The 24,189-nt window shown below is 42.1% G+C and overlaps 1 protein-coding gene across 10 annotated transcripts in view; it reads left to right on the top strand.

Moving 5' to 3' along the window:
- Positions 1-24,189, top strand: part of LOC135510759 (collagen alpha-1(XXV) chain) — a 127,845-nt gene that overhangs the window by 43,560 nt on the left and 60,096 nt on the right. For 9 of the 10 annotated variants that reach the window (XM_064931941.1, XM_064931939.1, XM_064931946.1 and 6 more), the window contains 2 exons: positions 3,736-3,762; positions 6,987-7,031. In XM_064931941.1, coding sequence (XP_064788013.1) covers positions 3,736-3,762; positions 6,987-7,031 — 72 coding nt within the window. The remainder of the gene's footprint in view (positions 1-3,735; positions 3,763-6,986; positions 7,032-24,189) is intronic. The other variant, XM_064931940.1, reaches the window with a different exon arrangement.

Raw genomic sequence — 24,189 nt, 5'->3', positions numbered from 1 at the left:
TCTGAAGAGAGGGGAGAAAGAGGTCAAGGCGTAAGGTAGTTCTGTGTGAGTGGGACCAGTTTATCTCAATAGGCTAAGTGTATGAGGAGCGGATGCCAACCTTCTTTTCAAAGTGGTTGACAAGTAATCCGCAGAGATGGAGGGAGGAGAAGGTGGAATAGAGTTTCCTAGGGTTAGAGGGAGACACTTGAAATTTACAGGGATATAAAGTGGCTTTAACAGTGGATACAGAGGAAGAGACTGTAGAGTGTAGGGAGTGAATTTATGATAGGTCCTCCGAAAGTTTAGTTTTCCTCCATTTTCGCTCAGCTGCCAGCAAATCAAATCAAAGTGTAACATAACTGTGAAATGCTTACATACAGGCTCTAACCAATAGTGCAAAAAAGGTATTAGGTGAACAATAGGTAAGTAAAGAATTCAAAACAACAGTAAAAAGACAGTGAAAAACAGTAACGAGACTATAAAAGTAGCGAGGCTCCATACAGACATCGGTTAGTCAGGCTGATTGAGGTAGTATGTACATGTAGACACGGTTAAAGTGACGATGCATATATGATGAACAGAGAGCAGCAGTAGCGTAAAGAGGGGTTGGCAGGTGGCTAGGGTTGGAGGAGATTGATCAGAGACCTGGCTGGGGGTTGCAGTGAGATTAGTTAGTGAACAGCCTCATGTGTAACGGATTTCTTCCGTCGAAGGAGAGGAGGACCAAAATGCAGCGTTGTTAGAGTTCATGGTTTTAAATAAGAGAAACTAAACATGAACACAATTACAAAACAACAAACGTGGCAAAACCCGAAACAGTCCTATCTGGTGCAGAGAACACAAAGACAGGAAACAACCACCCACAAACCCCAACACAAAACAAGCTACCTAAATATGGTTCCCAATCAGAGACAATGACTAACACCTGCCTCTGATTGAGAACCATATCAGGCCATACATAGAAACGGACAAACTAGACACACAACATAGAATGCCCACCCAGCTCACGTCCTGACCAACACTAAAACAAGGAAAACACAAAAGAACTATGGTCAGAACGTGACAGTTCCCCCCCGCCCCCCTGACAAAGGGCCCCACTGGACTGAGGAGCGCCTCATGACTGAGGAAACTCCTCCGCACTGAGGGACAGCTCCGGACTGAAGGGCAGCTCATGACTGAGAGGTAGCTCATGACTGAGAGGTAGCTCAGGACTGAGAGGTAGCTCAGGACTGAGGGGTAGCTCAGGACTGAGGGGTAGCTCAGGACTGAGGGGTAGCTCAGGCTGGTTGGCGGCTCTGGCAGCTTCTGGCCGACTGACGGCTCTGGCGGATCCTGGCCGACTGGCGGTTCTGGCGGATCCTGGCCGACTGGCGGCTCTGGCGGATCCTGGCCGACTGGCGGCTCTGGCGGATCCTGGCCGACTGGCGGCTCTGGCAATGACTGGCGGCTCTGGCGGCTCCTTGCAGACTGGCGGCTCTGGCGGCTCCTTGCAGAATGGCAGCTCCTTGCAGACTGGCGGCTCTGGCGGCTCCTTGCAGATTGGTGGCTCTGGCGGCTCATGACAGACAAAGACTCTAGCGGCTCTGGACAGGCGGGAGACTCTAACGGCTCTGGACAGGCGGGAGATTCTAGCGGCTCTGGACAGGTGGGAGACTCTAGCGGCTCTGGACAGGCGGGAGACTCTAGCGGCTCTGGACAGGCGGGAGACTCTAGCGGCTCTGGGCAGGCGGGAGACTCTAGCAGCTCTGGACAGGCGGGAGACTGTCTAGCTCTTCCCAAGTTGTATAGTCCAGATTCTGCTCCCATGTCCAGAAATCCTGACATCGCTGCCTCTCCTGCTCCTGCCCATTACCACGCTGCTTGGTCCTGTTGTGGTGGGTGGTTCTGTAACGGATTTCTTCCGTCGAATTAGAGGGGACCAAAATGCAGCATGGTTAGAGTTCATGGTTTTAAATAAGAGAAACTAAACATGAACACAATTACAAAACAACAAACGTGGCAAAACCCGAAACAGTCCTATCTGGTGCAGAGAACACAAAGACAGGAAACAACCACCCACAAACCCCAACACAAAACAAGCTACCTAAATATGGTTCCCAATCAGAGACAATGACTAACACCTGCCTCTGATTGAGAACCATATCAGGCAATACATAGAAACGGACAAACAACATAGAATGCCCACCGAGCTCACGTCTTGACCAACACTAAAACAAGGAAAACACAAAAGAACTATGGTCAGAACGTGACATCTTGTAAAGATGAAGTCAAATTAAATCAAATCAAATGTATTTATATAGCCCTTCTTATATCAGCTGATAGCACAAAGTGCAGTACAGAAACCCAGCCTAAAACCCCAAACAGCAAGAAATGCAGGTGTAGAAGCACAGTGGCTAGGAAAAACTCCATATAAAGGCCAAAACCTAGGAAGAAACCTAGAGAGGTACCAGGCTATGAGGGGTGGCCAGTCCTCTTCTGGCTGTGCCGGGTGGAGATTATAACAGAACATGGCCAAGATGTTCAAATGTTCATAAATGACCAACATGGCCAATAATAATAATAACAGGACAGCGCCTCAGGAGTAAATGTCAATTGGCTTTTCATATCCGATCAATGAGAGTATCTCTACCGCTCCTGCTGTCTCTAGAGAGTTGAAAACACCAGGTCTGGGACAGGTAACACGTCCGGTGAACAGGTCAGGGTTCCATAACCGCAGGCAGAACAGTTGAAACTGGAGCAGCAGCATGGCCAGGTGGACTGGGGACAGCAGGGAGTCATCATGCCAGGTATTCCCGAGGCATGGTCCTAGGGCTCAGGTCCTCTGAGAGAGAAAGAAAAAAGAGAATTAGAGAGAGCATACTTAAATTCACACAGGACACCGGATAAGACAAGAGAAATACTCCAGATACAACAGACTGACCCTAGCCCCCCAACACATAAACTACAGCAGCATAAATACTGGAGACTGAGACAGGAGGAGTCAGGAGAAACAGTGGCCCCATCCGATGATACCCCCGGACAGGGCCAAACAGGCAGGATATAACCCAACCCACTTTGCCAAAGCACAGGCCCCACACCACTAGAGGGTTTCAAACAAATGGTTTCAAATGGTTTCAAACACCAACTTACAAGTGTATTGCCTGCCTTGTGAGTGGGAGGAGACTGGGAAAGGTCAAGCGAGGCAAGGAGGGAAAAGAAAGTGTTTGGAAATAAATAAATCGAAGGCAGATGTCGGGAGGTTGAAGTCGCCAAGTATGAAGAGCCATCGTCAGAAAATAAGTTTATCAAGGTTACAATCATTGAGGAACTCTAAGGGGACCTTTTGGGTGATAGATGACAACATTCTTAAACTTGAGTGACATTATGAAATTCAAATGAGGAAATGGACAGGTGAGTGAGAGAGAAAAGAGAAAATGTCCACTTAGGAGAAATTAGTACCCCTGTGTCAGCACCTCAAGAGGGTATCTAAGGCAGAGGAGGCTGGTGGGAGGAGCTATATGAGGACAGGCTCATAGCAATGGCAGGAATGGAATTAATGGGATGGAGTCAAACATGTGGTTTGCATGTTTGTGTTTGATACAATTCCATTCCAGCCATTACAACGAGCCCGTCCTCCCACCAGCCTACTCTGATCTAAGGAGGGACCAGAATTTAACCCCAGATACGATCTGGGACTGGCTGCCATAATTTTCCTTAACTCAACATTCCCACAGCCTTTGTGTGTTTAACACCATCTGCATTCTTTTCCAATAGGGTGAAATGGGAGAGCGAGGTGAAAAGGTAAAGACTTGATTTTAATTGTCAAACTTCATGTTCAACCCACCCCTCTATGCAAAATTATATTTATTTTCTTGGGGATATAAAATATATTATGTAATAATGTTATATGATCTTGTGTCAACAGTTTTGTTATATTGGTCTCAAGGGTTTTTAAATCGTGCATGGATGTCAATTGGAGATCTGCACCGGCCGAAACTATTCCATTTGTCATTCTACCTGGTAGTTAATTGCACTTCCTGGTGTCCCAGGTCTGAATTAGTCCCTGATTAGAAGGAGAGAATGAAAACCAGAAGTGAACACCTAGGATGCAAACCTGGAACCAGGATTGGCCAGCCCTGGTTTAGAGTAACAGTTAACTTAGTTTAGAGTAACAGTGAACTAAACCATCCTTTGTAGTTTAGCGTAACAGTTACCTTGATTTCCCTACTTTACACTGTAGCATTATATAAGTCATGAACAGGCGTAATAACTTGACATGGTCATGACTGCCATTAAACATACCTACAGTAATTGACTCAAAGTAAAGATAATCCAGGATTAGTTTTAAACTGCTCCATTCAATTGGTAGGCAGGTAGCCTAGTAAACAAAAGGTCGTTGGTTTGAATAGCAGAGCAGATTAGGTTAAGAATCTGGCGATGTATTCTTGAACAAGGCACCTAACCCTAATTACTCTTGTAAGTCACTCTGGATAAGAATGTCTACTAAATGACTAAAACATGTTTTAAAATTTGCAGTGTTGTCATTTGTAATTGACCGCATCGATTCAGTCTTATGTAAAAAAATATATATACAGTATATATATGAAATTGTGTTTTTTTACATTGGTTAAAAGTAGAGACAGAGCTAGAAAATTGTGTATCATGCACTGCAGTTGAGGAACAATGGGAAAGTCATTCTGCTTTGAAAGTTGAAAAACACTTTTGAGAAAATGGCCATTGAATGTTTTGGTTTACCTACTGGAGTGCTCTTCTTTGTCTACACCCATTCATCATCATTTAGCTTTAGCCCCACCCATCTCTTTTAGGATTCACATGTCAGGCCATGTGCTAAACAGAGTGAGTAGCTTAGCAAAGATTTCAAGACTAAAAGTGGTAAAGGTAATAGACTACAATAAGGAAAAAAATGTATCTAGTCCTTGGCCTACATCGTAATCTGACTTTTGTGCAGGTTATGTTATTCTTCACATTTTTTGTCTCTGGTAAACACACACTATATCAAATTAAAATCTACATTTATTTGTAACATGCATCGGATACAGGATACAGAAGATGTAAACGGTACGGTGAAATGCTTACTTGCATAGTAGCAATATCAAAAACAGAAAGTGTTCACATTTCTTTAAATACAATTTTACAATTATTAGATGATTCTTACCTGACACACTTGTCTAAATTGATGGATCATGTGAAGGAAATGCTATAACCACCCCCAGCCACATCTAGATAAGGGGATTGGTCACTGTTGTCTAGACTTGTACACATGTTCATGAACAGGAGATGGCCGTAATCACCACCAGACACACCTGGCTAACTTGATGGGTCATGTAATCATCTGGCTAAGTGGAGTCTTTTGTTTAGACAAAAGCTAGCAAAACTATGTACCGGGCATAATCCCAACTCATACTACTACCAATACAAACATTGTCATAGCTATATTATTAATCTGCAGGTAGCTAAATAGCTAACCAACTAGGTTCAATGTTAGCAAGCTATCATTAGGTTGTAACTATTAAGGCAAATAGATTTTTGATTGAAATAATATTACTACACAGATTATACATGTGATGTTAGCCAGCAAGCTAATGTTTGCTAGCTAGCTAACAGTACATTTTAACTTGCACTTTCTGACACAATAAAAAATGTATAATATCTGAAAATGTAAATAGACTCTTATCCATATATATGGATGAATGGCAGACTGGAACCATTTAACTCCATTTTGTTTGTAGCTACATCTTGTTTGCTAGTGTTGTGTCTAGTCACTCCGGTTCACACTGACCGTAGCTTGTGCAGAAAGTAGCCCATCACTTTTTCCAACTGATCTGTTGATAGCGCCTGCTAAATTCAGGGCATCAATGTTGTTGAGAAAAGTTACAAAACTTGTGTAGTTATCGACGGCTAATGTTATATCTTTCAAAAACGGCACATACTGAGTAGCTCAAGTTATAGACAGAAGCACGCTACATGGCAGACCATTCCAAACTCATCTCCTGGCATGTCCAGCCCATCCATTATCTCAGCCAATCATGGCTAGTGGGAAGGTTCCTGACTTTTTCCGTGACTTAACCAAATAGACTCGCAATTGTATTAGTATTTACAGATGGAATACAAGTTCTCATTAGATCACATGAAATTTCACATTTTCCAAAAGCCATTTCTGCCAAAACAAATGATGTTAAAGTTCAAATGCTTCTCCTGACGTGAAACATATGTCTAGTTTCCTGAAACAAGTCACATTTTATAGGAAGGTTCCATTGAAATACTTTATATCTAAACTCAAGACAAAAGTGTGATGTTAGAACCAAACCGTTTTCAGATGGCATGTCACAAATCCCTCGAAGTTTCCGAACATCAGCAGAGTCAATTATGTTGAGTCATAGGACCAAGCTTGTTGCAAGGTCTTGGTGGAACATCATCAGCCAAGATTTGGAGGCTATGCAGTGGTGATGCTGGGCAAACAAAAGTCCCAGCTCCCTCCCAGTCTAATTATTTGATTTGCTATCATTGGCTGGGTGCGAGAAGGAGGTGAAAACTCTCAACCCGTCCCCTGGGCCAGGGAGGTAGGTGGGGATGTGGTTACTCGTCAGCTCATTGGCACCATCACCCCAATCACAGAGAAGGCCTTATTTACAGTAGCATGCCCAAAGGGACGTGGCCCCTTCTCACTACCTCTCAGCGAAGTGGTACCCTTAAGTCAGGGGCAATCTGTTCAATGCTCTTGAATTTGTCAACAGTTATGATGTTTCTCATGCTCGTCGAGACTATGGATGAGACTACAGAAACCAAGATGTGAAATCAGCACCAAGGCTCAGTGTGTTACTGAGCCTTGCCTGGTGTCAACTGCCATTTGTTAACAGCTACTATGTACTAGAACATGTGTTCTAGTCTGAATAGCCACAATTATTCTATTTCATTTTCAATGTTCTTATCTGTTTGTAAATTATGAATAAGCCATTTCAAGATACTTGGTAAATATAATTGCTTGTCTGCTGTTTTGCACACAGGGTGACATGGGAGAAGATGGGCAAAAAGGTGAAATCGGGGAGAAGGTATGTAAATTCAACTTCACCTTCCTTCCTTTGTGTTTACTCCTGAAACTTGATAGAGAGAGAACCTGGCTCTAGAAAGGAGCAACAGCTGAATGTGAGCCATTTGTGAAACAGTGGAAAGGAGCTGAAGTAGCTAGTGAAAGCAGAAGCCAAGAAAATAAGGCAGGCATCGTTAACACTTAACACTCTTTCTTTGCGTGTAAGTGGTCCTTATTGTTGCACTTCGGTTATTCTACATTTCCTGGTTGGATGCTTTTTGAGTTAATATTGGACCATTTAACATTAAGACAGCTCATCTAGTTATGCTCCATTCCAACAATAAAGGGGCAGGTCTTTGTAGGACGCTTTGTGTCAAACCAGCCCACTGGTTTTCCCATGCCTTTCAAAAACAAGGCATATTTTTTCACTCAAACCGTTCGTTTCACACAGTAATCATGATTTTCCTAATTTTTGTATTTGTCCCAGATTAGTTTACAGTTGAACAATTCTATGGGAAACATGGTAATACTTTAGAATACTGTTCAGTAATAAACCATTGATAAGGCATTTAAAAACATTTTGCTCACTATTTATTAATGTAAGTAAGTTACTTATTCACACATTTTTAAACAACTTGATGAAGGACCTTATAAACCATTTACTAAATATTAGTAAAGTATTGTTGCGGTCTCTAATTTTAGGGATATTTATACTTTAGGAATGTTTTGAGGGACCAGTGTAATTCCTAACAAAAATATGTACATTCCAGCAGTACTTATAGGTCTCAAAATGACCTAGAACATATCAGTGGTTACAAAATAACTACATAATAACAGAGGATGTTTAAGGAAATATATAAAAAATGGTATTCAAAAGCAGTCACATTGTAGTAGTGTGTGTGGAATGCATTCACTCATGCTTACAAAGGTCAGAAAACAAACATCTAAATACATAATTTCGCTGAATTATTCCACTATGTTTAAAGGGTTACTCCATTTAAAAGGCCCAGTAAAAGTGCAGCCAAACAAAGCAGTGTGAAATTAGGCTGCTGCCAAAAGACTTAAAAACTGGAAATATTGAAAGGATATACTGTTTGCGTAACATTTAGACCTGCAAATACCTTTAAATGTCAATCGCATCAAGGAATATTAATTCCATTTGAGAAAAACTTGCCGATCCAAACAGTTGTTGTGTGTTAAATCTCCCTATTTTATGATTAGTTTGCATCAGTGAGGTTTGCAGTTCAGCAGATGCTCTTATCTAAAGCAACTTACAGTATTGAGAGTAGATATTGTTTTACTTGTCCTTTTTGGGAATCAAACCCACAACCCTGGCATTGCAAGTGCCATGCTCTACCAACTGAGCCACATGGGATCATTAGAAAATATGACAACATTAGAAAAACATTCGCAATACAACACTTCCTCACATCCTTTTTACAGTTTTTGTGATTAAAATGTTATATATACAATATTTCCTTAAAGCCTGCCTTCTTAGCACCTAACTTATCACGTGATGTACATAACAAAAGGTACATTTATATAGGCGGTGCTCCACATTAAATGGCACAACTGAGAGGGTGGGCTTGTCTTCTATTTTGCATTTGTTTTTATTATGCTGCCAAAGCAACAGCTACTCTTCCTGGGGTCCAGCAAAATTAAGGCAGTTATACAATTTTTTTAAATACAATACCTTCACAGCAGATTTCACAACACATTAAGAATGTGTGTGTATAGTGTGTATGTTATTGTGTGTTTGTATGCATAAGTTTGTGATGCTTCACAGTCCCCGCTCTTCCATAAGGTGTATTTTTAACTGTTTTTTAAATCTAATTTTACTGCTTGCATGAGTTACTTGATGTGGAATAGAGTTATATGCCAGTAGTTCAAACAGCTCGGTGCATTCAACATATAAATACCTGGGCTCCCGAGTGGCACAACAGTCTAAGGCACTGTATCTCGGGCTGTATCACAACCGGCCGTGATTGGGAGTCCCATAGGGCTGCTGGGTTAGGGTTTGGCCAGGGTAGGCCATCTTTGTAAATAAGAATTTGTTCTTAGCTGGCTTGCCTAGTTAAATAAAGGTTAAATAAGCTAAAATATCAGAAAAAAATCATAAAAATAGTGAAGGCCAGTATCAACTTATTTTCAAAAATAAAGGGAATAAATCATCTCAAACGACAGTGGTCAAATGACTTGCGTACAGAAGCAAACACCAACAAGCTTCAAATTTGCATTGAGCATAGGAATTGCACTCTACAAATGAAATATCATCATTATTATTACTATTATTTTTTATAATAAAGAGATACAAATACACATGTAAAAGCTGAATTAAATTAAGGAAAATCAGTGGGAATATAGCCAGAATTTAAACAAAAGAAAGGAGAATGTAATATATTTTAAATTAAATTTAAAAAAATACATTGCGATGAAGCCGCCCTCGTGTGTGGATGCTATTTATTAAACATGTTGACATTTCTTAGTGTCTATTGGGAAATATTCATTTTTTTTATGATTGGAGAAAGAAAACAAGTAGGCAGCCAGTATGGTGTAATTGTCACGATCTGACCTTTATTCCTTTGTTTTGTCTTTATTTAGTATGGTCAGGGCGTGAGTTGGGGTGGGCAGTCTATGTTAGTTTTTCTATATTTTCTATTTCTGTGTTTGGCCTGATATGGTTCTCAATCAGAGGCTATTGTCTATCGTTGTCCCTGATTGAGAACCATATTTAGGTATCCTGTTTTCCCTTGTGTTTTGTGGGTGGTTATTTTCAGTCTTTGTGTGTCTGCACCAGAAAAACTTTGTTGTTTTTCTATTTTTGAAGTGTTCAGTTTCTTATTAAAAAGATGAACACTAACCACGCTGCGCTTTGGTCCTCTCCTTCTTCCACGAACGACAACCCTTACAGTAATATACTTGTGGGAACTATTTACAGAAAATATATACAAAATAATACATATAGGAGCAAATCAGCCTGAATATCAGGACGCACAACTGCAACGCGTTTCGACTTGTAATTCATACTCACATTGCATCTAAAACTGTTCTTTAAAAATTGCAACCCTCTCTCCACACAAAAAGTGTGTTTAGGGCTCCATCTATGTTCATCCCAACTGGGCCTATTGACCCGGCTGTGGATACGTACTACAGACTGGTGCGTAAAGACATATCCAAGCTAGAGGCCTCTATCCCCTATGTCAGAAATAACTTTACCTGCGCTGAGAAACAAGCCCTTAAATCTCCAGAATTGCACCTCTATAGTAATCCGCTGTTATTGTACAAGACTACACTGTCTATAAGACTGAAATACTCATGAAACTGAATGATCAGATGTTTTTTAAAAGACTCACTACAAACCACACAAAACAGCTTTTGGCTGTAATGAACAGACCGTCACCGAGGGCATGCACAATGGTGATATCACCAAAAGCAAAGACAGATTATTGGTGCGTAAAAACAGCTCCACGCCGGTTATCTGCAGTCCCTTAAAATACTGTTTATCTACATCCCCAAAGGGACAGGACAAATCTTCTTTGCCACATCAGACCAGGTTTTGCAGAAGGCATAAAGATCTCTGCTCAGCTTCAAATGCCCTGATTGCTAAATATGCTCTTATGTACTGTGACACTTTTCTTTACCACAAATAGACATTAATTAAACTTCTTCCCACAAATAAAAACAGCTCCACACAACATTATTGTTCAAATAATCCATGCACTCCTCAGAATCTTTTTTGCCCAGTAGGTGGCTTTTGACTCCTGGTCGTGTGAAGTTTTTGAAATAGCCTAATCGGTCTGCGACAGCCTGTGCAGAATATTAAAGTAGTAATCGTTTATTATTATTATTATTATTACTGCTACTAATGTATGAGGCTGTAAAACAGCCAAAGCAAGTTGTTCCCTGCAATGCCAGGATTTGTTTTGCAACCCGTCCGTCAAATCCATCCATTACACACAGGTCTCCATCTCAAGTGCTCCTTCTCGAGGATGCTTTCAGATAAAGTTTTTTTGCTTTGCCTTATCATCAAGTTAATAGGTTGTTGTCTTCGGTGTATTAAAAATCTGATTGCTTCTTTATGTTTCCCTCTGGCTGGTACTTCAGAATGTCCATTGCCAAGAAGAACGTGTTCAAACATTAATTTGTTGCTTGTGCTGTTGGACTACTAAATAGTATCGGTATATGCACTTATCTATTTATCTATATTACCAGTGCAGTTGGGGCAGTGGTCAAATGTGAGTGAATGCAAAATAAAATCAACTTAAATTGCATTAGACACATATTTCATAAATAACAGGTCTAGACTCACAGTGAAATGCTTACTTACGGGCCCTTCCCAACAATGCAGAGAGAAACAAAATAGAGAAATAGTAGAGAAAAAGTAAAACACGTAATAATAAATACACAAGGAGTCACAATAACTTGGCTATTTACAAGCGATACCATTACCAAGTTGATGTGCAGGAGTATGGGGTAATTGAGGTAGATATGTACGTACAGTGCATTTGGAAAGTATTGAGAACCCTTGATTTTTTCCACATTTTGTTACGTTACAGCCTTATTCTAAAAATGGTTTAAATGTTTTTTCCCTCTTCAATCTACACACAATATCCCACAATGACAAAGTAAAAACAGCTTTTTTAGAAATGTTGGCAAATTTATTTAAAAACTTAAAAATTAATATCACATTTACATAAGTATTCAGATCCTTTACTCAGTACTTGAATCACCATTGGCAGAGATTACAGCCTTAAGTTTTCTTGGGTAAGACGCTACAAGCATGGCACACCTGTATTTGGGGAGTTTCTCCCATTATTTTTGCAGATCGTCTCAAGCTCTGTCAGTTTATATGGGGAGCGTTGCTGCACAGCTATTTTCAGGTCTCTCCAGAGATGTTAGATCGGGTTCAAGTCCGGGCTGTGGCTGGGCCACTGAAAGACATTCAGTGGATTGTCCCAAAACCACTACTGTGTTGTCTTGGCTGTGTGCTTTTATTTTTTTATTTAACCTTTATTTATAAGGGTTTTTTCTCAGAGACCTGGTCCAACAGCAGCAGGGGTAACAAAGTTTCAGACAAAACAACTTACATACACTAACACAACACTGAACAAAACTAAAGACACACATACAAAACAACAATTGCATATTACATAATAAACACTAATGTCATAACTAAAAAACAGCTGTCCTAAAGACAATTACACTCTTCTATGATATTTGTGTCAATCATGTGTTTGCTTCTTTATGTTTCTATCTGGCTGGCAATTCAGAATGTCCATGGCCAAGAAGAACGTGTTCAAACATTCATTCTTCGCTTGTGCTGTTGGACTACTAAATTGTATTGGTATATGTACTTATCTATTTATCTATATTAACAGTGCAGTTGGGGCAGCGGTCAATTGTGAGTGAATGCAAAATCAAATCAAATCAAATCGCATTAGACACCTACTTTATAAATAACAGGTCGAGAATAACAGTGACATGCTTACTTACAGGACCTTCCCAACAATGCAGAGAGAAATAAAATAGAGAAATAGTAGAAAAGTAAAACACGTAATAATAAATACACCCAGGAATCACAATAACTTGGCTATTTACAAGTGATACCATTACCAGGTTGATGTGCAGGAGTACGAGGTAATTGAGGTAGATATGTACATACAGCGCATTTGGAAAGTATTGAGACCCCTTGACTTTTTCCACATTTTGTTACAGCCTTATTCTAAAAATGGATTAAATGTGTTTTTCCTCATCAATCTACACACAATACCCCACAATGACAAAGTAAAGTTTTTAGAAATGTTTGCAAATTTATTTAAAAATAGTTTTTTTTAAATATTACATTTACATAAGTATTCAGACCCTTAACTCAGTACTTTGTTGAAGCATGTCAGCGTGCATGCCTCCGGCCCGCCACAGGAGCCGCTTGAGAGCAATGGGACAAGGACATCACGGCTGGCCAAACCCTCCACTAACCCGGACAATGCTGGGACAATTGTGTGCCGCTTCATGGGTCTCCAGGTCGCGGCCGGCTGCGACAGACCCTGGGCTCGAATCCGAAGTATATTTAAGGTAGTGGTCTGCTTTCAGTTTTTGGGTCATAGCCACATCCGCCGTACCAGACCGTCTTGCTTTAGCCAACATAGCATTTCGTTCCCTTATGATTTTAGTCAGTTCATTAGTAAACCAAGGGTTCTCTCTGCCCTTAATCCTGAATTTTTTTTAAGGGCATTGCCTATTGGATACATCCTGGAATGCGTTGTGGAAGTAAGAAAAGGCTGGTTCAACATCCGGGACTAATTAAATTCTATTCCATTCAATACACCATGTAAAAAAAAACCTTTAATATCAAACTGCTTACAGTTTCTTTTCGGAATGACATGTGGATATCGCTTAGGAATTTTACCATCTCTCACACAGGTAATAGCACAGTGATCACTAATGTAAGCTGACAAGGTACAAATCTGTCGTTCTGCCCCTGAACAGGCAGTTAACCCACTGTTCCTAGGCCGTCATTGAAAATAAGAATTTGTTCTTAACTGACTTGCCTAGTAAAATAAAGGTAAAATAAAAATAAAAAAATAAAACATTTGCAAAAATACCAGAAGCATTAAAACGATGAGGAGTATTGGTTAAGATCAAATCAATCAAAGAGGATTTCAGAGGATACATTACATTCAACCTAGTTACACTGTTGACAATCGGAGTGAGATTATAGGTATTGCATAGAATTTTTAGTTGATCAGAGATAATGTTAACAAGTCCTGATACAGATCACACATCAAGACAAACTCAGGATTGACATGCTGTGATAACAATTTGAAAATACATTCCGAAGAGCCAGCAGTAGCAGGTGGTCTATAACAACAAGCAACACCACCACTCTTAGAGTTACAATCTGCGCAAAACACATTGGAACCATTTATGCCAATATTTCTGTCTGTAAAATATTTTTTGACATAGGTTTCAGAAGGCATAAATACATCAGGGTCTGCAGTTTTTATCCATATATTCACAAAATCAAGCTTCGGAGGAAGACTTCTTACATTCATATGCAGAAACTTCATGCCAGTCTGCTACTACTTCATTCAGCAGGTGTAAAAATGTCAGGACCTGGGTTAGATTGCACATTTCCAGACGGTAGAAGCAGCAAGAAAATGGCAAGTCTAGATCAGGGTTACAACATTTGGATTGAAAGACAGCACTTGAACAACAATCCACAGTCACCAGAGTCTTTAACACCTCATATTACAGGAGAAGTGTAAAGTACAGAGACATGGTTAAGTACCAAGAGAACAGTCCTGACATGTAAGCGCAAGAGTCCAATTTCTCCCATGTTGTTTGGGAGAAATGTGCATAGTTCTCGCGTGCATTTACAGAGCAAGCTTGTGGTTTCTCCCAAAATACGAGGGAGAAACAGTCAAATATTTCCTCATTCACAGAGCAACGGGCTCCAAAAGTATCTCCAACACTGTAAAAGCCAGGTAGACAACAGCAAAATTAGCAACATCAGCATGTTTTTGTATTGTCCTATCAATTAACACAGCACTAAGCGCATACAAAGTGAAAAGAACAATCTAAGATATGTAGCCCTCATATTAAATGAGCTACGACTTCAAATAAAAAGTTCCTAAATAATAATACAAACATAGCACCAATCACTAATCAAATAGTCCAACAGCAGATCAGTAAAAAAGTCAGTGATGTATGCGTGTGATGTAGACGAGCAAAGCTTGAGGGAGGGAGGGAGGGAGGGAGGGAGGGAGGGAGGGAGGGAGGGAGGGAGGGAGGGAGGGAGGGAGGGAGGGAGGGAGGGAGGGAGGGAGGGAGGGAGGGAGGGAGGGAGGGAGGGACACAGGGGGCACCTGTACCAGACTGGGAGAGACAGACCAGGGCAGGCAGGGAGCAGTGCAGCAGGTAACAGGTGGCCGAAGAGAGGCCCTCAACTCGGCAGACATCCAGGGCAACAATAGATTATACAATAACCGTTGGGCGAAAACAAAACCATGAAAGTCATATCGCTAACCAGAACGGTAAAATAAAATGTCAAAAATCCGAACCAGAATGAATGGTCATGTAAAAGCAGGTAGCGAAATCTTTGTTGATCAGATCCAGTGTGCATGTATTAGACAGCCGTTATAGATCGTTGTCCTGTTGGAAGGTTAACCTTCTGTACTTTGCTCTGTTTCACTCAATCTCCACTAGTCTCCCAGTCCCTGCCGTAAAAAAAAAACATTCCCACAGCATGATGCTGCCACCACCATGCTTCACTGTAGGGATGGTGCCAGGTTTCCTCCAGACGTGACGCCTGGCATTCAGGCCAAAGAGTTCAATCTTGGTTTCATTAGACCAGAGAATCTTGTTTTTCATGGTCTGAGAGTCCTTTAGGTGCCTTTTGGCAAACTCCAAGCAGGCTGTCATGTTCCTTTTACTGAGGAGAAGCTTCTGCCAGGCCACTCTACACTAAAGGCATGATTGGTGGAGTGCTGCAGAGATGGTTGTACTTCTGGAAGGTTCTATCTCCACAGAGGAACTCTAGAGCTCTGTCAGAGGGACGAGATCTTGGTCACCTCCCTGTCTAAGGCCTTTCTCCTCCGATTGCTCAGTTTTGCTGGGCGGCCAGCGTTAGGAAGTGTCTTGGTGGTTCCAAACTTCTTCCATGTAAGAAAAATGGAGGCCACTGTGTTCTTGGGGACCTTCAATGCTGCAGAAATGTTTTGGATTCCTTCCCCAGATCTGTGCCTCGACACAATTCTGTCTCGGAGCTCTACGGACAATTCCTTTGACCCCCATGGCTTGGTTTTTGCTCTGACATGCGCTGTCAACTGAGGGAACTTATATAGATAGGTGTTTGCCTTTCCAAATTATGTCCTTGTAGAAACATCTCAAGGATGATCAATGGAAACAGGATGAACCTGAGCTCAATTTTGAGTCTCATAGCAAAGGGTCTGAATACTTCAAAATCCTGTTTTTGCTTTGTCTATATGGGGTATTGTGTGTAGGTTGATTAGGAATTTTAAAATTTTATCCATTTCAGAATAAGGCTGTAACGTAACAAAATGTGGAAAAGGGTGAGGGGTCTAAATACTTTCCGAATGCACTGTATAACTAGGAAGAAAGTGACAGAGTATGTGATGAGACAAAAAAGTTAGTGCAAAAAGGGTCAATGCAGATAGTCCGGGTAGCATCTTTGGTAAACGTTTTAACTAACTATTTAGCAGTCTTATGGTTTAGGGGTAAAGGTATTCAGCGCCCAGTTGATTCCTGACTTCCAGAGAGGACAGTCTATGACTTTTGTGGCTGGAGTCTTTGACAATTGTTAGGGCCTTCCTCTTATACCACCTGGTATAGAGGTCCTGGATGGCAAGGGAGTGATGTACTGGGCTGTACACACTACCCTCTGTAGCGCCTTGTGGTTCGATGCCAAGAAGTTGCCATACCAAGCAGTGATGCAGCCAGTAGAGCTGTATAACTTTTTGAGGATCTGAGCACCCATGCCAAATCTTTTCAGCCTCCTGAGGCAGGAGAGGCGTTGTCATGTCCTCTTAGTGATGTGGACACCAAGGAACTTGAAACTCTCGACCCGCTCCACCACAGCCCGGTCAATGTGAATGGGGGCGAGCTCGGTCGTCCGTTTCCAGCTCCTTTATCTTGCTGACGTTGAGGGAATGGATGTGTGTTGTCATGTCTTTGGCTATGCTGGATTAAGTGATATGACATGCTATTCTATAAAATCCTTTCTCTGTAATTAATATTACCTGATTGAGCTAATCATGTAAATGTAATTAACTAGAAAGTCGGGGCACCACGAAAGAGTGTTTATAGAGCTGTTATCTTCCGAATAAACTCTTAAAGACCTAGTAATATTTTACATAAATAGCAGTCAATATTAATCATCACCTTATGTCAGTCTCATCTGAAAGTTGTAAATTCTTGGTTATCTTCACAAACCCTGGCTAACAAGTTGAATTAGCAATACAAAATTGGGTTTAATTATTTATTTACTAAATACCTAACTAATCACACAGAATTGCATATACACAGAATGCAAATTATGTCATACAGAAAGCGTCCCTGGTGGACAGAGCCGACATGACGGCTTGTTACACAAAGGAAAGGGGGTTGGGTTTGAGTGAATGAGCGGGAAGAGTGAGGAACAAATGGAGAAGCTCTGCTATCGTAAATACAGTATCTTATGCATTCTAAAATTACCGCCCATTTCGAAAAGGGAAATGCAATAAATATTTACTCTGAGCTACGCTTTGGTAGGTTGGTCGTAGATGCTGGCCGTGTTGCACAACAGAGATCTTGCTCTCCTCGGAAGAATGTCTCTGGTGGTAAATGGTATACGTTGTAGTATCGTCGTTGTGTGTTAGACTGGGTACGTCGTCTGTCCTTTCCTAGTCCATGATTACAGTGGCTGCTGCTGACTCAACGGCTAGGAGGTATCACTTCTGTAGTGAATAAGAGTTCAAAGTTCATACCATTTGCAACCAACGCTCACCCTGTGGTTGGCTTAGTTCTGTAGTTATTATGTGAATCCTTCTGACACCGGACTGTCACCCTAATGTACCCGGAACAGAAAGTTATTTGCCCTTTTAACGCAGAGGTTGCAGGCCTCGCGTACTCGGAACAGAAGGTTACATTTTCATCAAGGGCTTATATAGTGGAGGGAGAGAGGGTGTGTTTCATAGTTTATAACCAATGTGTCTTCACAGGGTCTCTAACCATATGAAGACCCAATTCTCCCAATTCTCTCATTTGGAAGCTAAAATTACATTTAATCTTTTCACAAATAGTGTCATATTTAAACATTTAAAATTGCACAACAATTCCATGTGAATCTGAAACTATAATGTGTAGACTTTCCCAGATACAGTTTATGTCGTCCTGTCATCAGTCATAATGTCTCAGATGACAACCGAACTGACATCATATTAATTAATAAGTACCAATGCATATTGTCAACTGGTTCTATTACCAAAATATGGTTCCTTTCCCCCCACTTGTTTGATGTTCCCAGACACTCTATGTTTAACAAAGGCTATTCAAGAGTCATTCAGTAGAGTCAGAGAGAGAGGGAAGGGAGAAAGATATTTATGGGGGGGGGGGGTGTTCATAAACCTTACCCACAGGCCAACGTCATGACAGTGTTCTGGCACTACATTGCCAGGTCTCTGATCTCCCCCTATAGGCTGTCTCATCATCATCGGTGATCAGGCCTACCACCGGTGTGTCATCAACTTAATGATAGTGTTGGAGTCGTTCCCGGCCACACAGTTGTGTGTGAACAAGGAGTACATGAGGGGACTAAGCTACGCACTCCTGATGGGTCCCCAGTGTTGAGGGTCAGCATGGCGGATGTGTTGTTGCCTACCTCGTCAAGAAGTCCAGGATTCAGTTGCAGAGGGAGGTGTTCAATCCCAGGATCCTTAACTTAGTGATGAGCTTGGAGGGCACTATGCTTAGCTGTAGTCAATGAACAGCATTCTCACATAGGTGTTCCTCTTGTCCAGATGGCAAGAGGTAGTGTGGAGGGAAATAGAGAGTTGCATCATCTGTTGATCTGTTGGGGCAGTATGGAGTGTGTCCAGTCTGGGATGATAGTGTTAATGTGAGCTTTGACAAGCCTTTCAAAGCATTTCATGGCTATAGATGTGAGAACTATTGACATTTAGACAGGTATTTTTGGTCTGTTGAAATATCTAGGTATTACAGACTGGGTCAGGGAGAGGTTGAAAATGTCAGTGAAGACACCTGGTCAGCGCATATGGTGAGTACGGGTCCTGGCTATGCGTCTGGCCCTGTGGCCTTGTGAATGTAAACCTGTTTAAAGGACTTACTCACATCGGCTACAGAGAGCATGATCACACAGTCAGCCGGAACACCTGGTGCTCTCATGCATGGTTCAGTGTTGCTTGCCTCGAAGAGAGCATAAAAGGCATTTAGCTCCGTCACTGGGCAGCTCCAGGCTGGGTTTCCCTTTGTAATCCATGATAGTTTGCAAGCCCTGCCAAAAAATATGACTAGCATCAAAGCCGGTGTAGTAGGATTTGATCTTAGTCCTGAAATTTTGTTTTGCTTTTTTGATGGTTTGTCGAAGGGCGTAGAATGATTTCTTATAAGCGGATTAGTGTTCCACTCCTTTAAAGTGGCAACTTTAGCTTAGTCCGGATGTTGCCCATTATCCATGGCTTCTGGTTTGGATATGTAATCACGGTCACTGTGGGGATGAAGCAGGAATCAGGAGGATAGAGTTATGGTTAATTGGTTGAGAGAATGCCAAGAGTGTGCAAAGCTGCCGTCAAGGCAAAGGGTGGCTACTTTGAAGAATCTCAAATATAAAATATATTTTGATTTGTTTATCATGTAGTAAACTTCTCCCAAAGGTTACTACATGATTACAGATGTGTTTTTCATAGTTTATGTCTTCACTCTTATTCTACAATGTGGAAAATATTTAAAAAAACACACAAAAAACCTGAATGAGTAGTTGTGTCCAAACTTTTGACTGGTACTTTATATTATCCATGTCCTTGTTTAGCCACAACTCAGTGAAACAAAGAATATTACAGTTCTTCAGGTCCGGTTGATAGGATAGTCTCGAACAGAGCTTGTCCAGTTTGTTCTCCAGCGATTGTACTTTCACCAATAGAATGGAGGGCAGAGGCGATTTATGTACTTGCAGACTCAGTTTCATCAGGGTACCTGAACGTTGGCCTCTTTTATGCCACCTTTTTCTTTTCCGTGTCTCTGGGATTAGGGCATGGTCCGGGGTAAGCCTGCGCCTCCGACTCCGACTCGTTGAAGTAGAAATCCTGTGAAATGATTTTATAATCATTTCATTTTAATTTGGTGATTAAGGGCTCTATTTTAATAACAAACCTAACACAACGGTAAATCTAAGCGCATGCGGTAACACTATAGTGTCAGGTTTGCGTAAATGGCTGTAAGGGAGTCAGGTGCAGGAGAGCAGATATTGGGTAGCCAACGGAGCCTTTTATTTAGGCGAACCAAAAGCACATGGCAAAGTGAACACGAAATAACAAATACGGGTTAACATAACCCGGCGCAAAAGACTAATGTGAGCATAACATGAAACAGAATAAACAATACCACACAAAGACATGAGGGAAACAGAGGGTTAAATACACAACACATAATGAGAGAAATGAGAACCAGGTGTGTGGGAAAACAAGACAAGACAAATGGAAAATTAAAAATGGATCGGCGATGGCTAGAAGACCGTCGACCGCCGAGCACCGCCCGAACAAGGAGAGACATTGACTTCGGCAGAAGTCGTGACACATAGGTTCAGGTGTGTGTCAGAAATGTTTGTACTATTTTCAATATGACAATTATCGGCTAAATAATCCACACAAGGGGGTGGCTTCATCTCAATGTATTTTTCAATTTTAGGCAATCCAAAAATATATTTAATTCTCCTTTCTCTTGTTTATATTATCACTATATAAACTTTTACATGCATATTGTTCTGTCTTTATAATGATAATATGTGCACAAATAATTTGACTGCTGCCCTTGGAGATTATTTATTCCCTTTTATTTATGAAAATAAGATGATACTGGCCTTTATTATTTGCATTTATTTCTGGTATTTTAGCTTCATTAAATGTATTTATTATGATGTTTCTATTCCAAGAAAAAGGAAAAATACATTTTACAGTTATTGCCTACCTAAAACATTCTTTCATATATTTAAAAAGATTAGACTACAATTGCGGTGGAAATGCCTTTATGCTCAAATATTGATATACAAACCATCATGCCGAGGTAACTTGGAGTTAATGATAAGTTACGTTGCAGCCTAATACCACCGCGACCTGGAAAAGCATGAAGAGTTTATAGGCTATGATTAACTTCACATGGTGGTTAATCGCATGATGAGTTTCATGCAAATTTCCAATAAATATCTAGGGGTATTATGTAAATGCTGGTGGCATGATTATTGGTGCTTTCCTGATTTGAAAGCTTCCTCGAGAAGGAGTGCTTGATGAAGAGGACCATGTGTAATGGATGGATTTAGCAGACGGGTTGCAAAAACAAATCCTTGCATAGCAGGTATCAACTTGATGTGGCAGGTGTATAGTCTTGTGCTGTAGTAGTAGCAGTAGTTGTAGTAGTAGCAGTAGTAGTAGTAGTAATAATAATAATAAATTATTACAAACTTACTATTCTACCTAGGCTGACACAGACCGATTACACGGAACCCAAACCGGCTGCCCGCTTGCGCCATTGTGCATGAATTTATTACCTCCCCCCACACCAAATGCGATCATGACACGCAGGTTAAAATATCAAAACAAACTCTGAGCTAATTACATTAATTTGGGGACAGGTCGAAAAGCATTAAACATTTATGGCAATTTAGCTAGTTAGCTTGCACTTGCTAGTTAATTTGTCCTATTTAGCTAGTTTGCTGTTGCTAGCTACCTTGCTGTTGCTAGCTAATTTGTCCTGGGATATAAACATTGAGTTGTTATTTTACCTGAAATGCACACGGTCCTCTACTCTGACAATTAATCCACACATTCGGTCAACCAAATTGTTTCTAGTCATCTCTCCTCCTTCTAGGCTTTTCCTTCTCTTGACTTTTGTCACGGTTCATGAATCCACTGCCTCCGTCTCTCTCTCTCTCTCTCTCTCTCTCTCCAGTGTTTGTGTGGGCGTGGTTTCCCAATCTCGGCCTGATTGTCTGCGCCAGCTGGAACCACTTATCTTCCCTTTATATGTTCTGTTACCAGTGTTTCTTGTTGTCAGATCGTTGTTTCTTCTCTGAGGTTGTGTCGTGTGTCCGTGCTCTTCTCTTGTGTGGATTCTCTGCTGTGCTCCTTCCTACTCATCCGGACACACTCCCTGGTTTTCTCAGCACGTTATGATCGGAAGATGCGCCCGAGTTCCTGGGTCGGATTCCTTCTGAGTACAGTCTGTTTGTCATGTTGCTGCTGTGAACTACATTCATTAAAACCATCGTTGCTTGCATCTTGCATCCGCCTCTGTGTTGTAACAGAACGATCTGACCAGACCATGGATGCAGCGAGTTCAACGAGTCTGACCGAATTCCTTTCCCGCAGTATCACGAGAATGGATCAACAAGAGGAGAACATCTCCAGCACAGGTCGGGCAGTACAAGCCCTTTCGACGCAGGTATCCCAGCTGACCCAACAATTGCAACATCTTACTGGTTCCGCTGCGACACCTACACCGGCAGTTCAACCCGCCCCGCCAGAGCCGGATTCCCAGCTAGAGCCACGGCTACCGACACCAGAGGGTTATTCAGGTGATCCTGACTATTGCAGAGCCTTTCTTACGAGATGTTCCATGCATTTCTCGTTGCAGCCACGGACCTTCAACCGTGAACAGTCTAAGGTAGCATTCGTACTCACACTGCTATCAGGCAAAGCGTCTCTCTGGGGAACGGCGGTGTGGGCGAACCAGGACCCATGCTGCACCTCTTTCCAGACACTCTCCGAGGAGATGAGAAGGGTCTTCGATCGGGCCGTGGCGGGTAGGGAGACGGCCAGACTACTCGCTGACCTTCGCCAAGGAGACCATTCAGTATCGGAATACTCCATCCAATTCCGCACTCTGGCTGCTGAGTGTCAGTGGAACGAGGAGGCGCAGTGGGACATGTTCCTGCATGGGCTGGAGGACCGGATCCAGAAGGAGATTTATGTTCTGGACCTTCCCAGGAGTTTAAATGGACTAGTGGAACTAGCCCTGAGGGTCGACGCTCGTCTGAGTCGTATTGGCCGCCGAGCATGCCCTAACAGACCGTATAACGACACGGAGGGCTGGCATGCCAGCGTCGGGAACACGGCCAGTTCAGCTTCCGCTCATGAACCCATGCAGCTGGGGAGAGCTCGCCTCTCCCGGGAAGAGAGGGAGAGGCGGAGATCCCAAGGACTCTGTCTCTACTGTGGTAGAGCGGGCCACTTTATCCACTCCTGCCCGGTAAAAGATCAGGCCCGGTAGTAAACATGAGGCTACTATCGGGTGGTGTCACCACAGAGAAGACCTCATCATCTACTCTCCTCCCGGTAAGACTAAGATGGACCACCCACACGCACGACACCCAAGCCTTACTGGACTCAGGAGCAGAGGGTAACTTCATGGACTTCAAGCTCGCTCACAAACTCCAGATTCCTATCACCTCACTCACGCACAAGATATCCGTCAACGCTCTCAATGGTCAAGAACTCCCCAACATTTCTCACACCACTGAACCTATCACACTCATCACTTCTGGCAATCACACTGAGACACTATCATTCCTACTCATGGACTCACCCCTTGCACCATTAGTTCTCGGCCACCCTTGGCTCACCCAACACAACCCCAGAGTTGACTGGGGTCATAACTCTATATCTATGTGGAGTAACAAGTGTCTTGAGTCCTGTTTAGTGTCTGCTTGTTCGTCTGTGTCTGATTCTGTGTTTCTAGAGGAGGCAGTGGATTTGTCTAACGTGCCCGTTGAATACCTCGACCTGAAGGAGGTGTTCAGTAAGTCCGTGCTGCTTCCCTTCCTCCGCATCGTCCCTATGACTGTGCAATAGAATTATTGCCAGGTGAGTCTCCGCCTAAAGGCAAGTTATATTCACTTTCTGTTCCTGAGAGGGAGGCTATGGAGAGATACATCTCTGGTTCTCTGGCATCTAAATTCATTCGTCCTTCCTCTTCTCCAGCGGGGCGGGGTTCTTCTTTGTGGGGAAGAAGGACGGATCTCTGCGTCCTTGCATTGATTACCGTGGGTTGAATAACATCACAGTGAAGAATACCTATCCCTTACCGTTGATGTCCTCCGCCTTTGAAAGGTTACAGGGAGCATCCGTGTTCACTAAGTTGGATTTACGTAATGCATATCATTTGGTTCGCATAAGGGAGGGGACGAATGGAAGACCGCGTTTAACACCCCCAGAGGGCACTTCGAATATTTGGTCATGCCTTTTGGGCTATCCAACTCCCCAGCGGTTTTCCAGGCACTCGTCAATGACGTGCTGAGAGATATGATTGATCAGTTCATATATGTTTACCTGGATGACATACTGATTTTTTCTTCTTCTCTCCAGGAACACGCTCAACACGTCAGACGAGTGCTTCAGAGGTTGTTGGAGAATGGACTTTTTGTCAAGGCGGAGAAATGCATTTTTCATGCACAA

The sequence above is a fragment of the Oncorhynchus masou genome, chromosome 23 (assembly GCF_036934945.1).
Source record: "Oncorhynchus masou masou isolate Uvic2021 chromosome 23, UVic_Omas_1.1, whole genome shotgun sequence".
Taxonomy (NCBI): domain Eukaryota; kingdom Metazoa; phylum Chordata; class Actinopteri; order Salmoniformes; family Salmonidae; genus Oncorhynchus; species Oncorhynchus masou.
This window is presented reverse-complemented; position numbering and strand designations above follow the sequence as displayed.